The sequence below is a fragment of the Macrosteles quadrilineatus genome, unplaced genomic scaffold, assembly GCF_028750875.1.
Source record: "Macrosteles quadrilineatus isolate MER2022 unplaced genomic scaffold, UCM_ALF_1.0 Scaffold_1__1_contigs__length_201487025, whole genome shotgun sequence".
In the NCBI taxonomy this organism is placed as follows: Eukaryota; Metazoa; Arthropoda; class Insecta; order Hemiptera; family Cicadellidae; genus Macrosteles; species Macrosteles quadrilineatus.
The window spans coordinates 11,395,270-11,407,425 of NW_026542594.1; the positions used below are offsets into that span (position 1 = coordinate 11,395,270).

At 38.5% G+C, this 12,156-nt stretch overlaps 1 protein-coding gene across 3 annotated transcripts in view; it reads left to right on the forward strand.

Moving 5' to 3' along the window:
• The window catches only part of LOC129001887 (TATA box-binding protein-associated factor RNA polymerase I subunit B), a 130,772-nt gene that overhangs the window by 87,485 nt on the left and 31,131 nt on the right, over positions 1-12,156 (forward strand). For all 3 annotated transcript variants that reach the window (XM_054429351.1, XM_054429357.1, XM_054429358.1), the window contains 3 exons: positions 5,153-5,379; positions 6,797-6,989; positions 7,817-8,028. In XM_054429351.1, coding sequence (XP_054285326.1) covers positions 5,153-5,379; positions 6,797-6,989; positions 7,817-8,028 — 632 coding nt within the window. The remainder of the gene's footprint in view (positions 1-5,152; positions 5,380-6,796; positions 6,990-7,816; positions 8,029-12,156) is intronic.

The window sequence follows — 12,156 nt, forward strand, 5'->3', positions numbered from 1 at the left end:
AGAAGGACAGACTGGAACCAGTATCGAGAGGTGCTAGGGGACAGACTAAGACAATTAAAAGACACAGAAGGGCATGGGGTGGAGAGTATGGCGAATTCTCTAAATGCGGCCATACTAAGCTCATACCAAGAAGCGTGCCCAGAGACTGTAAAGAACATGTCTAGGCAAGCCTGCTGGTGGAATAGGGGGCTAGAAGCTCTGAGGAGGAAGGTTCGCAGACTGTATAATGTGGCAAAACGTACAGGAAATTGGAACAACTACTCAGAGATGCTCACTGTTTACAATAGGACAATTAGAAGAGCTAAGAAAGAGTCATGGAGAGAATTCTGTCAGAACATGGAGAGTGTTTCTGAATGTGCAAAGCTTCATAGGGTACTAGCTCGAGGTCAAGCTAATCCTTTAGGAACAATGCTTAAGGAGGATGGTACATATACAGACGGCCCAGAAGAAGTGCTGGAGAGCCTTTTGAGCGCTCACTTCCCAGGATCCTTACAACCGCAGAGCACAGTCCAGGTGGAGATAGAAAGAGAGACTAGGGTGCGGACGGTAAGAGAAGATTGGGCCTGCGCTAGGGCTGTGATTACCTATAACGGTATCAAATGGGCGCTTAGGGCATTTCAACCATTTAAAGCTCCTGGTACCGATGGCATCTATCCTGGGTTTTTGCAGGAAGGTGGGGACCAGTTGATACTCCCCTTGGTGCGTCTTTTCAGGACCAGCTTAGCCAGTGGAGTTATACCAACAGCATGGAGGACCTCAAGGGTGGTATTCATACCGAAGCCCGGAAGGGATACATATGCTGTGCCCAAGGCTTTTAGACCAATCAGCCTTACATCGTTTCTCCTGAAGACCATGGAGAAATTAGTGGATAGACGAATAAAGGATAGGGTCTTGGTAAGCCATCCTTTGCATCCGAACCAACATGCCTACCAGAAGGGAAAGTCATGCGAAACAGCCCTGCATGCGCTGGTTAGTAAGACTGAAAGTGCTATCTCGAACAAGGAAATAGCGGTGGCTGCATTTCTTGATATAGAAGGAGCTTTTGACAACACCAGTACTCGCTCTATTGTATCAAAGCTGGTGTCAAGAAATGTGGAAAGCACTGTAGTGAGGTGGATAGCCAACATGCTCGAAAGTAGGAGAGCGCAAGCTTCTCTGTGTGGGACGGTGAGAGAGGTCAAGGCCCAAAGAGGGTGTCCACAGGGTGGCGTCTTGTCACCAAATCTGTGGAATCTGGTGGTTGACGATCTCCTGTCCGAGCTCAATGCACAGGGCATGTACGCTCAAGGATATGCTGACGATATTGTTGTACTAATAAGAGGAAAATTTATGAACACTTGCCTGGAACTCATGCAGAGGGCATTGTCCATAGTGGAGAGGTGGTGTAACCAGGAAGGTCTGAGGGTCAATCCAATGAAGACTGTAATGGTACCATTTACAAGGAAGAGAAATGTTGATATCGCTAGAGTACCAACTCTCTTCGGTAATCAGATCCAGGTTAAGAGGGAGTTCAAGTACCTAGGAATAAGGCTGGACGACAAGCTCACCTGGAACAGCCATTTGGCACATATAACGCAACGTTCTCAGACCACACTTATGATGATGAGGCGGGCTGTTGGGAAGACCTGGGGTCTAAGTCCACAAATGACTAACTGGCTATACACTAGGGTCGCAAGACCGATGATGGTGTATGGCTCGGTGGTCTGGTGGACCAAGGTAATGCAAACTACCGCTGTAAAGAGACTACAAAAGATCCAGCGAGTAGCATGCCTTAGCATCACAGGAGCCATGAGAGGCACTCCAACTGCAGCCCTGGAAGTAGTGCTAAACCTGCCACCTCTCGACATCATTGTGAAAGGAGAGGCAAGGATGGCAGCCTACAGAATGGCTTGTAGTGGCAACTGGAAGTATAATGCCTCCAGTGAGCACACAAGAATTGTAGACAAGGTGCAAAAGAACTCCTTGGAAATGCTACCAGACAGGATGGTGAAGATCACAGATCTAGAAAAACCATACAATGTTAACATTGTTGACAGGGATGCCTGGGATAAGGGTGAACCTGAATTCATGAAAAGGGGGATCACCTGGTATACGGATGGCTCAAAAAAGCCAACGGGCACGGGGGCTGGAATATATGGAGTCAGACCCAAGGTGCAGTTATGCGTAAGTTTGGGAAAAATGGCCACTGTATTCCAGGCAGAAGTGGTGGCCCTGTCTGAGTGTGCGAGAGTGTGTTTGAAGCGCGGTCTTATAGGCCACACTATATACATGAACTCAGACAGCAAAGCAGCACTAATGGCACTTGACAGTTTCGACTTTACCTCCAAGGCTGTATGGGACTGTCATCAAGCCATGAAAGCCCTGGGAAAGACCAACAGGATCATCCTTAGTTGGGTTCCAGGGCATAAAGGTATTGCTGGCAATGAGGGAGCTGACAAGTGGGCAAACAAAGGAGCTGAAAGCCCGCTCATGGGTCCAGAGCCGACGTGTGGTATTGCTTACAACACAGCACGGAGAGCTGTTCGCCAGTGGATGGGCATAGAACATCAAAGGAACTGGGAAAGAACAGAAGGAAATGTACAGTCAAAGAGAATGCTGAAGGCACCTACAGGTGCGATAGCGGCAGAAGCCCTTGGGCTGAGTAGGAAGACCCTGCGGAAGGTGGTTGGCTTTATTAGCGGCCATTGGGTATTCCGTGGACATTTACACAAGATGGGAATTCAAGTTGAAAGCCTCTTATGTAGGAAATGTGGAGAGGAGGAGGAGACAGCATTCCACGTGATATTTATGTGCCCAGCCCTACAAGGTCTGCGCATGAGATCCCTTGGCCTATCGACTGGAGATCAAAGGGAAGAACGGGTCACCATTGTCAAAAGGATCTCACGGTTCACAAAGGACCTGGGATTTGACAAAGAATGAGGACCTGTGAATGAGGGTGCACAATAAGCTGTTCTAGCTGCGTTGCAATCCCATGGTTACTTGAAGCCTGGCCCTCTATTAAAAAAAAAAAAAAAAAAAAAAAAAAAAAAGACCACTGAAAATTTTAGGGTATGATGTAAAGGGATCAAATGAGCCAGTTGAGTTGACTCGAAACATCCTTTTAAATAGACCCAATTTTTCACTAACTTTGTTGCTCAAAAGGGTTCTATCAGCACCAGATATTACATAAAACTGAGACTTACAATATTGATTCTTGTACTGGATTGTACGCTCGAATAGGCCTAAGATATTAAGGACAGATCTGTTAGGCCCAATTAAAACTTTGTTACTTGAATTTAGTGGGTACATAAATAATTTCAACTTATAAAGTGATTGTGGCAAGACACAAACGTCAGCTCCAGTGTCTATCTTAGCTTAAATACTTTGAATTTATTTCCTTGACATTTTTGAACTGGCAACATTTAGCAAAATGGCCCTTCCTGTTACAGATTCAACAGAAAATATTCCGGGCAGGACATTTTGGTCGTTCATGTTGAGCGTTACCACACTGGCATGATTTTAGTAATTGGTACTGGACACATTGGAATCAACTGGAGGTTTCTGAGCAAATTTAGTGCCACAAGTTCTTGAAGTGACTTTATCTGCAGTTAGTGACTGCTCAGAAGACCTGGTCATCATCAATGATTGTTGCATTTTAACCGATTCGGCTTGCTTGACATTTGAGACAGCAGAATTAAGTGTTAGATCTGCATTCATTTGTAGTTTTTCAGATAAACTTTTGTCTCTTATCGCTACAACAAGTTGATCTCGTATAGCCTCATCTTTATAAGAAGCAGGAAAATCGCATCTAGAAGCCATCTCATGAAGATCATGAATCAAACTCTCAACACGCTCTTCCTCATGTTGAACCCTAGTATGAAACATGTACCTCTCATAGATTACATTTTTAGAAGGAGCGAAATGAAATATGTATACATTTTTTTTAACAGTTTTGAAACTTTTACTTTCCTCAGATGTGAAATTAAATGATTCAAATATGCTTTCGGCCTTTTCGCGCATCATATATAGTAAGGTGTTTACCTGATATGGTTCGTCTTCATTGGTGAGCCCAGACACCGCATGAAAGCGCAAGAAACGGGTTTTCCATTTAGACCAGTTTTCTCCTTTAAAATCAAAATGTTCTGGGGAAGGAACACTAAAACCTTTCATCTTTATATACTGTATTGCTAAAACAATAAAAACCCCGCTGCCACCATGTAGTGTTATCGTAAGTTAAATTAAAAAATATTTTTAATAAGACAAATACTTTATTAGGTAGCTTTTACAATAAATCAAGATTCAGAATGTTTACCAACACAAACTAAACAAATAATATTCTAACACCATATGTTTTTAAACACATATGAATAACAACACACATTTTACTTTTGCCGCACTTAGGCAGGCAATACGTTTATGCTTGGAAATAAGTTGGCTGCACTATAATTAGTTTCAGATAAACTTTTGTCTCTAATCGCTACAACAAGTTGATCTCGTATAGCCTCATCTTTATAAGAAGATTTTTCCTAAAACCTAAAGATACTACGATCAGCTGATGCAGTGTTTTTAATTTTGTTCAACACTTGATTTAACCCAACCTAAAAACGTGTTGTAGCGTGTTTGAAAGACTAATTATTTTGATGCTTTATAGTAACTGTAGGAAAAATATTATGTGTAACACGAGCGCAAATTGCCTTTGCTGCACTGGAGAAACTTTCCACACTCGACTGCGGCTGGTGCGTAAACATTTCTTTCATGTGCATCAAAGTGCTACTTGGCACACTTGTTACACAAATAACTATTCATTTTCCATCATATTCTTGTTTGCCTGAAGAGTACGAGGATCCTCGCCTAGACAAAAATAATTAAATTCAGGCTGTATATTCATGCAAAAAGATCTAGATTTTTGCTCTGATGAGGTATTGTTAACCTATGTATATTAGTTTCATATTTGCAACAACAAAATCCCAAGTAATTAAAATTTTGTTTCTTGTTTGTACCCTTGTCTATATTTTTGTTCTAGTAATTAGTTTTGAATGTTACACCAAAATCCTAAAATATCAAACAAAACTTTTCGGAAAACTGCTTTTCCTGTTAATAGTACCTTAATTAAGATTTTCTGAGAATCCATTCTGAGTTATACTGTTTATTACTGTGTATGTTAACTTTGTAGGTGGGTGGAAGAAGGCCACATTTCACTGCGGACGGCCAGTAAATTCCTCCCCGCAAGTGTTAAGCTAGACACTCAGCTTCACAGGATGTTGGATGTGCATCACATGTCGTATGTCAAGTGCCGTCAGCTGATGTCTGCACTGTGTTATGAACTGGATGTTGTGGACCTGCCTCAACCTAATGTTGCTCGCCTCACTGAACGCTACTGTTTGGAACTGCAGCTACCAGGTATCACTCAGGGTGTCTCGCAGTCGGGAAAAACGGGAAAGTTAGGAATTAGTATTAAATTTCAAAATGGTCTTGAAAAGTCGGGATTTAATCTTTATTTTGATATCAAAGTCGGGAATTTTCATGATTTTTCCATGATCGTGCAAGACGGCGATCACGTGTACATGACCGCAAAAGACAATAATGATGATGTCTACACGGCCGCAGGGGATGTTCACGATTTTGCCGCGATCTTGGAAGATGACGATGACGTTTTCGGAATTGCAGGAAACCAAGATGATGTCTAAAGGGCTGTGGGAAATGTTCATGATTTTGCCGTGATCGTGGATGATGACGATGATGTTTCCGGAGTCGCGGGAAACGACGATAATGTCTTAACGGCTGCGGGAAATTTTCATTATTTTGCTGCAATCGCGGACGAAAATAATGAAGTTTACGTGACCGTGGGAGACAATGATGATGTCTACACGACCGCGGGAATTGTGCATGATTTTGCTGCGATCGCGGATGACGTCGATGGCAATTCCGTGACTGTGACCGCGGCAGTCAATGATGATGTCTCTACACGTCCACGGAAGATTTCATGATAAAAAAACCCTAATTGGCTAGTTAGAATTTTTCATTGCTGCATTTTGTCTTTACTTCAAATCACCACATTACCTTAATAATAATTTGTGACATAAAGACAGGGGTGTGTGTAGTATAACCAAATTATTTAGACAATTTGGTTAAACTATAAAAATTGTTATCAATATCAAGAATCAAAATTTGATACAGTTTGCTATCGACACTCACTAATTGTTGCAAAAACTAGTCTTTAAAAATCTGGAATTAGTCTTGAAAAGTCTAGAATTAGTCCAGAATTTTAAAATGGAAATAAACTAGACACCCTGACACTGTAAATCATGAGCAAGGGAGATATTTAATAGTTTGTATTTTGTGGTTAACCCTTTCAGAATAAAAAACCCATAAGCAAACCAAATAATAGATTTTGTAAATTTTAATTAATAGTTAATTGACTCTCATTCAGGAGTTAATCAATAGTTTGGCAATGATTACAAACAAGAAAATTGATTTTTTTCAATGATTTTGGCAGCATGACAACAATAGGCGACCTATTTCCCTATTAAGAAACAAAGTTTTGCAGTCAGTTTTGATATAATCAATTCCCCATCACGTTTTTGCCATAACAAATAAGGTTGTTTTTAACTTTAAAAAAACTCTTACGGGCAAATAGAAAGTCACACAAAGTCAACAGGGTTGTAATGGACACCGTGTCGAGCAATAGACTCCTCCACTCTCTCTCAAGTCAACATCCCAACTGCCATTACTTCTGGGTCCTGCCTTTTACTACTTCACCTAGGCTATTTGTGTGATTTCAGATATATTGTACTAAAAACTGGCTTTTGTTCAACAGGTGAAATTTGTGAAATGGTAAAAAATCTAATGAGACTATCCTTAAATAGTGAAGTGTGTAAAGTTAAGCTCCATGAGTCATCCTCAACAGAAGTTCAAGTGATGACGGCCATTATCATAGTCATGAAACTTGTCTTCTCTCTCGATGGCTGCACGGAGTACAAGTTGTCACACACTGCTAGTGAAATCAACAGGTGGGCTTTTAAAACACTCTTGTGTGACTATATAATTAACTAGCTGTACCCGCGGGCTTCGCCCCGTTTAACTTCATAAGTATTCGCATGGCTCATTCACGTCCTGGTTGAAGTTCGTTCGCCACGCTCACTCACCTTTAGGTTGGAGCTCGTTCGCTGCGCTCACTTGCCTTCAGGTTAGCTCGTTCGCTACGCTAACTCACCTCCAGGTTGAAGTTCGTTCGCTACGCTCACTCACCTTTTGGTTGGAAATTAGCTGTTGTCATAAATTTAAAAAAAAAAATAATAGTGCTGCACCCTGTTGGTAATCCTTGTAACTTTTATGCTGTTGAACATCATAGAACAGAACCAACTTGTTTAATTGAAACAGCTGTTAAGATTCATTAATTCCTTTTAAATATGAAAAATCAAAAGATTAACATGGGGAACTACAAAACCACTGGGGCGGAGCCCGAAAGGGTTTTTGAGATAAGAATATGCGTTAATGTTAATCGGGAATGTGAGCTATCATCATGCCAAATTTCAGCCCAATCCGTCCAGTAGTTTATGTGTGATTGAGCAACAAACACACACACAAACATACACACAAACTCACAAACTTTCAGTTTTATAATATTAGTAAGATTACCCTTTTTACAAACTATAAACTTACATTTTTATTTTCACTATTTAGTTTCCTCCATAGAAAATCAACTATTTCTACAGTGTTGTGTCATGAAGGTGGCTAGTGTAACCCCCTTACACACTACAACCTCCATTGTCCTCTCTGTTTAGTTTTACCTTATTGTATTCCTTTTACAAAATCATAAATAAAATGGTAATTTCAGTGTATGCCAAACGACTGGAGATCATCAGAAACTGTTTGTGTTGACTGAGTGGATGCAGTTTGTTGAGTGTCGCAAGGCCGTAGTGGCCAGCTGTCATCAGCCTACTAGTGCTGCAGTCTACGGCCAGGCCTTCACAAACAACATTGGTCTGTTCCTGCAGCATTACAAACAAGTGGCTGCAGACAGACACCGGGAGACAAACAACAGATATGGTTTGTGTTTATAACTGTTGTAAGCTCTGATCTTCAATGACTTTTTTTGATAAAACATGTTGTATAGGTTTTTTTTTTCAATTGGCATCGCTAAATTAAATTTCATGAAAATTGTACAACATTGCTAATTCGACGATGGAGACAAAGTTTTCTTAATGATTTATTAATTAATTGTTGGTAGTAGTACAAGGGTTCCCTGTACATCAAGGTCTCCTTTGTGTTTCCGTTTAAGCCAAGCAAGGTGCTTAAAATCTTAGATCAACCTCCAAGCATTCTAAAACGTTGTGAAAGAAAATTTATATTCTAGCCGAGTTTGAATCACATTCTGTGACAAGGTCCTGTCAGAAGGGGCTCAATCCCTGTTTATTACTGTTGCCAATTGACAGTCGAGTATGCAGAAAAGTGTTGTCACTCTGAAAATGTGCATTAGTGGCTTGGAGGGTCTGCAGAAGACCGTAAATATTTGCAAAAAGGGGCCGATAGGGGGTTTTTATAAATTTTTGAGACAGTGCTTGATTTTGAGGAAACTTTACTTACTGATTGACAAGTTTCATAACTCCAGGGCTGACCATAGACCTTAATGGTCTTATATAGAAGTCTCCTGTTAGACTAATATTTAAGGTACATACCTTTACGTCCAGAGTTCAATAAATGTATGGTCAAACCATGCATGTTTTGCCTAAACATAGGCATTGTCAAGTGGTCCTTCAAGAACGTTTCGTCCATTGTAGACTCGTCAAAAAACATTTAAATAAATACACATAAAACACAACACATTGTACGAAACATTTAACACTTAGTAGGCCTACTATTTACCGGTCGCAGTACGGAGGCATTGTTTTATGTGTTTTTATTTCAATGTTTTCTTGATCGGAAGACAAAATCAAAACTTTTGCAAGGACTGTCCTGGCCAACCATTTTACTGCCTCCAATGTTTTGGTGAAAAACACAAGCTCATAAAAAATCTACACTTAACTTTTTAGCTCTTTACAGCTTTTTTATGTAAATTTTAGTCATTTTTACCTCAACAAGTTGTATTGGTAGTTAAATTGAATTTTCCAAAATTAAAAATAGTTGAAAATAACTGCTTTTTACTAGGAATGGACAGGTCTCAAAATTTCGGAAAATTTTCGGGAAATTTTAAATCTAGTTCTACGAGACAAGATTCTATTTTAGTCAAGATTTTTTTGAGATGAGATTAAAGAAAACAATTTAAAAATGTAAATACCCCCGCCAAAGCAAACCTGCAGACTAAGCAAATTTCAACTTGTCTTATTACATTATTACTCAAATATTTCCATGAATAAGACATATTTATTCCCAATTTAAATAACATTAGATTTAACAAGTGCTTAGGTTTGCTGCTACGGGGAAGGTAAAAAGTGTTTTTGACCATACGTCAATAGTATAGGAAGAAATAAATAAATTTGCCTAATATCCATAAACAAGTAAACTACAACAGTTTTCATTTTCTCCATAAGAATAACATGGGAATTTTAAATTACACTATTTTTGAATTTTCTCCGTGACTGTTAGGCATACAACAGCGCTTCAATATACTAACTTATTTCTTTTTTTAAGCTCTACAAAACAGTATAAAAAGAAAATGAAATTTTTTTGTTTTTAGGGTCAAAAATGGGAAAAACCCATTTTTACTCCATAAAACCGCCCATAAACCCCCGTTCCCATGGTCCAATTATGCCGGTTCGCGAACTCGTTAGAATAAACGTAGGTTTTCTTGTTTGTACAAAATTTTATCAAAATCGGATCATTTTTGCTCGAGTTATCATGCTAACGGACACATATATACATATGAATTTGAACGGATGGTGTTTTTGGCCTCTAGGGACCTCAAAACGAAAAATTATATCGGTCCCGGGTCCAGGTCTTACCATGAGTACTACGGTAATAACTCATTCCCTATATGGGAAATTCGCTAAAAAGCCCCCTGCAGAAAGTCAAAGCAATACCTGCAATACAGGAGCGTTTTGATGTTGCGTTTCCTTTGCGAAGGCGTTTTTATTTAATTATTAATTCTTTACATGGAAATATTGCTTCAATTGTTTTATAATTTTTTTAACATAGCAAATGATGAGAAGTTTTGTTAGTGTAAGCAGTGTGATACATGTTTTACTACTGTAAACATAGCCAAAATAAGTCACTCCAAAATCATTCTAAACATAACACAAGACTTAAAAATTGTTACTTGATACTTAACTAGTAATACTGTTGTTTTAGAAATTTGATATTTTTCAAAGTTGAACTATATACTAACTGATATCTCCATGTTTCCTATGCCGAAGAGTTATTTTAAAAAGTTAGACCTTATTAAATTTTTTGATACTGATGGTTTTATTAATGTTTTTTAATAAAATTTTTTAAATATTTTTGTCTATTATTATTATTTTTGTATTAAACCAGTCTGTCATAAATCAGTAGGTATTTAAAATGTTACAACAATCAGGTTAAAATGTGAAACGTGCATTTCACGTTATGTATGAAAAGGGAAATCCCGTCTCAAAATTTTATGAGAAATAAAAAATCCCGTCTCGTCTCAAACCAAAAATCCAATCTCGTCCATCCCTACTTTTAACGTGTGTTTTAGTTTACATTTTTTAATACTATGTATGCCAAGGTTAGATTTTCATAATAAACTGTCATAAACATTTATATTATTTGTACTATTATATTGTATTATTATTTGGCCTATTTGTATTATTAACTTAACCTAACAATTGATCATAAATAGGCCATGTTTCAACCATGCGATAAAAAGTGTTCTTTTTCATCAAAATGTGGTCGTAAAAGGTACTAGGTGGCGTTTGCAGACGCGTCCACAAAATTGAGCGGAGTCATGAGGAAATTATCATGCCATTGACCCTCACCATAAAGCTTCAAAATTATTTTTATGATTGTGTAGGCATTACTTTTATTGATTGGCCAATTAATTTTAACAAATGTAAACATTTCAAACTAAAACTCAAAAAGCGGTATAACAGTACCAAACGTTTATCTTCGACTAGATTCTTTATCAGACGTTCTTTTGGAAATCCTGAGTCGAAAAGCAATCTATATATCGTTCATACGGGCTCACAGCAATATACCTTCTGAACTGAAGTCCTTTGGTCCAATATCAACAACTGCTTGGAATTTGTCAAAGGCAGGTGTCAATAAAAATTGTTTTTGGGTACACTTATAATGTCACGTTTTACAAATTTAGTAACAATAAAGAAAATCGGTACCACATTATTGTATAATGTAGGTCCTCTATAATTGCTAAATTCAACTAATACACATAAAAGCTGAATGTGACTTATTCCAAGTGATTAAGTCACATTCCAAGTGACTTATTCATTTTTTTATTATTCGTTGTATAAAATACTAGCTGGCCCGACAGACGTCGTCCTGTCCTAATGTGGTTTTATGTCAAATGCTCGTTCATTTTCAAGATGAGCTCGTTCGCATGGCTCAATCACGTCCTGGTTGAAGTTCGTTCGCTACGCTCACTCACCTTTAGTTTGGAGCTCGTTCGCTGCGCTTACTTGCCTTCAGTTACATTTGACAACAAATATTCGTAAAAAACAAATGGAATAGAAACCTATTTGATAGCTCTCATTTGTCATGCATAGATTTGTTTTTAAAAATTAGGTTATCAAAACAACAGCTGTTTCCTTAATTTAATTTAATCAAGAAATCAAGAAATGACATGGCATGGTAAACAAAATAAAACATTCTTCCATAAGATTAACATGTAAACTGCAAAGGGCCATAGGACGCTTCCCTTAAGGGTTTTTGAAACGGAAACAGGCTATTATGTTATTCTGGTACCTAAGGAATATCCCTGTAAATTTTAATGCCAATTGGTTCAGTAGTTTTCTAGTTATACAAACGCTGTAACTAACACAACTTTCTTTTATATATTAAGATTGTGGACAGTGCCAACAGTGCCATAGACTAATCCTGCATCGGTCCAAAGGTTGTGGCGTTACATGACTCTACATTCTTTGTCTAATTTGAGGATGTTTTCAAAATATTGGCATTCATTGCAACTCAATATGCGGTTATTGAAGGTTTTTATTTGACACGAATGAATGCTACAGAACTATGCACATGCAGCTTAGCCAATTT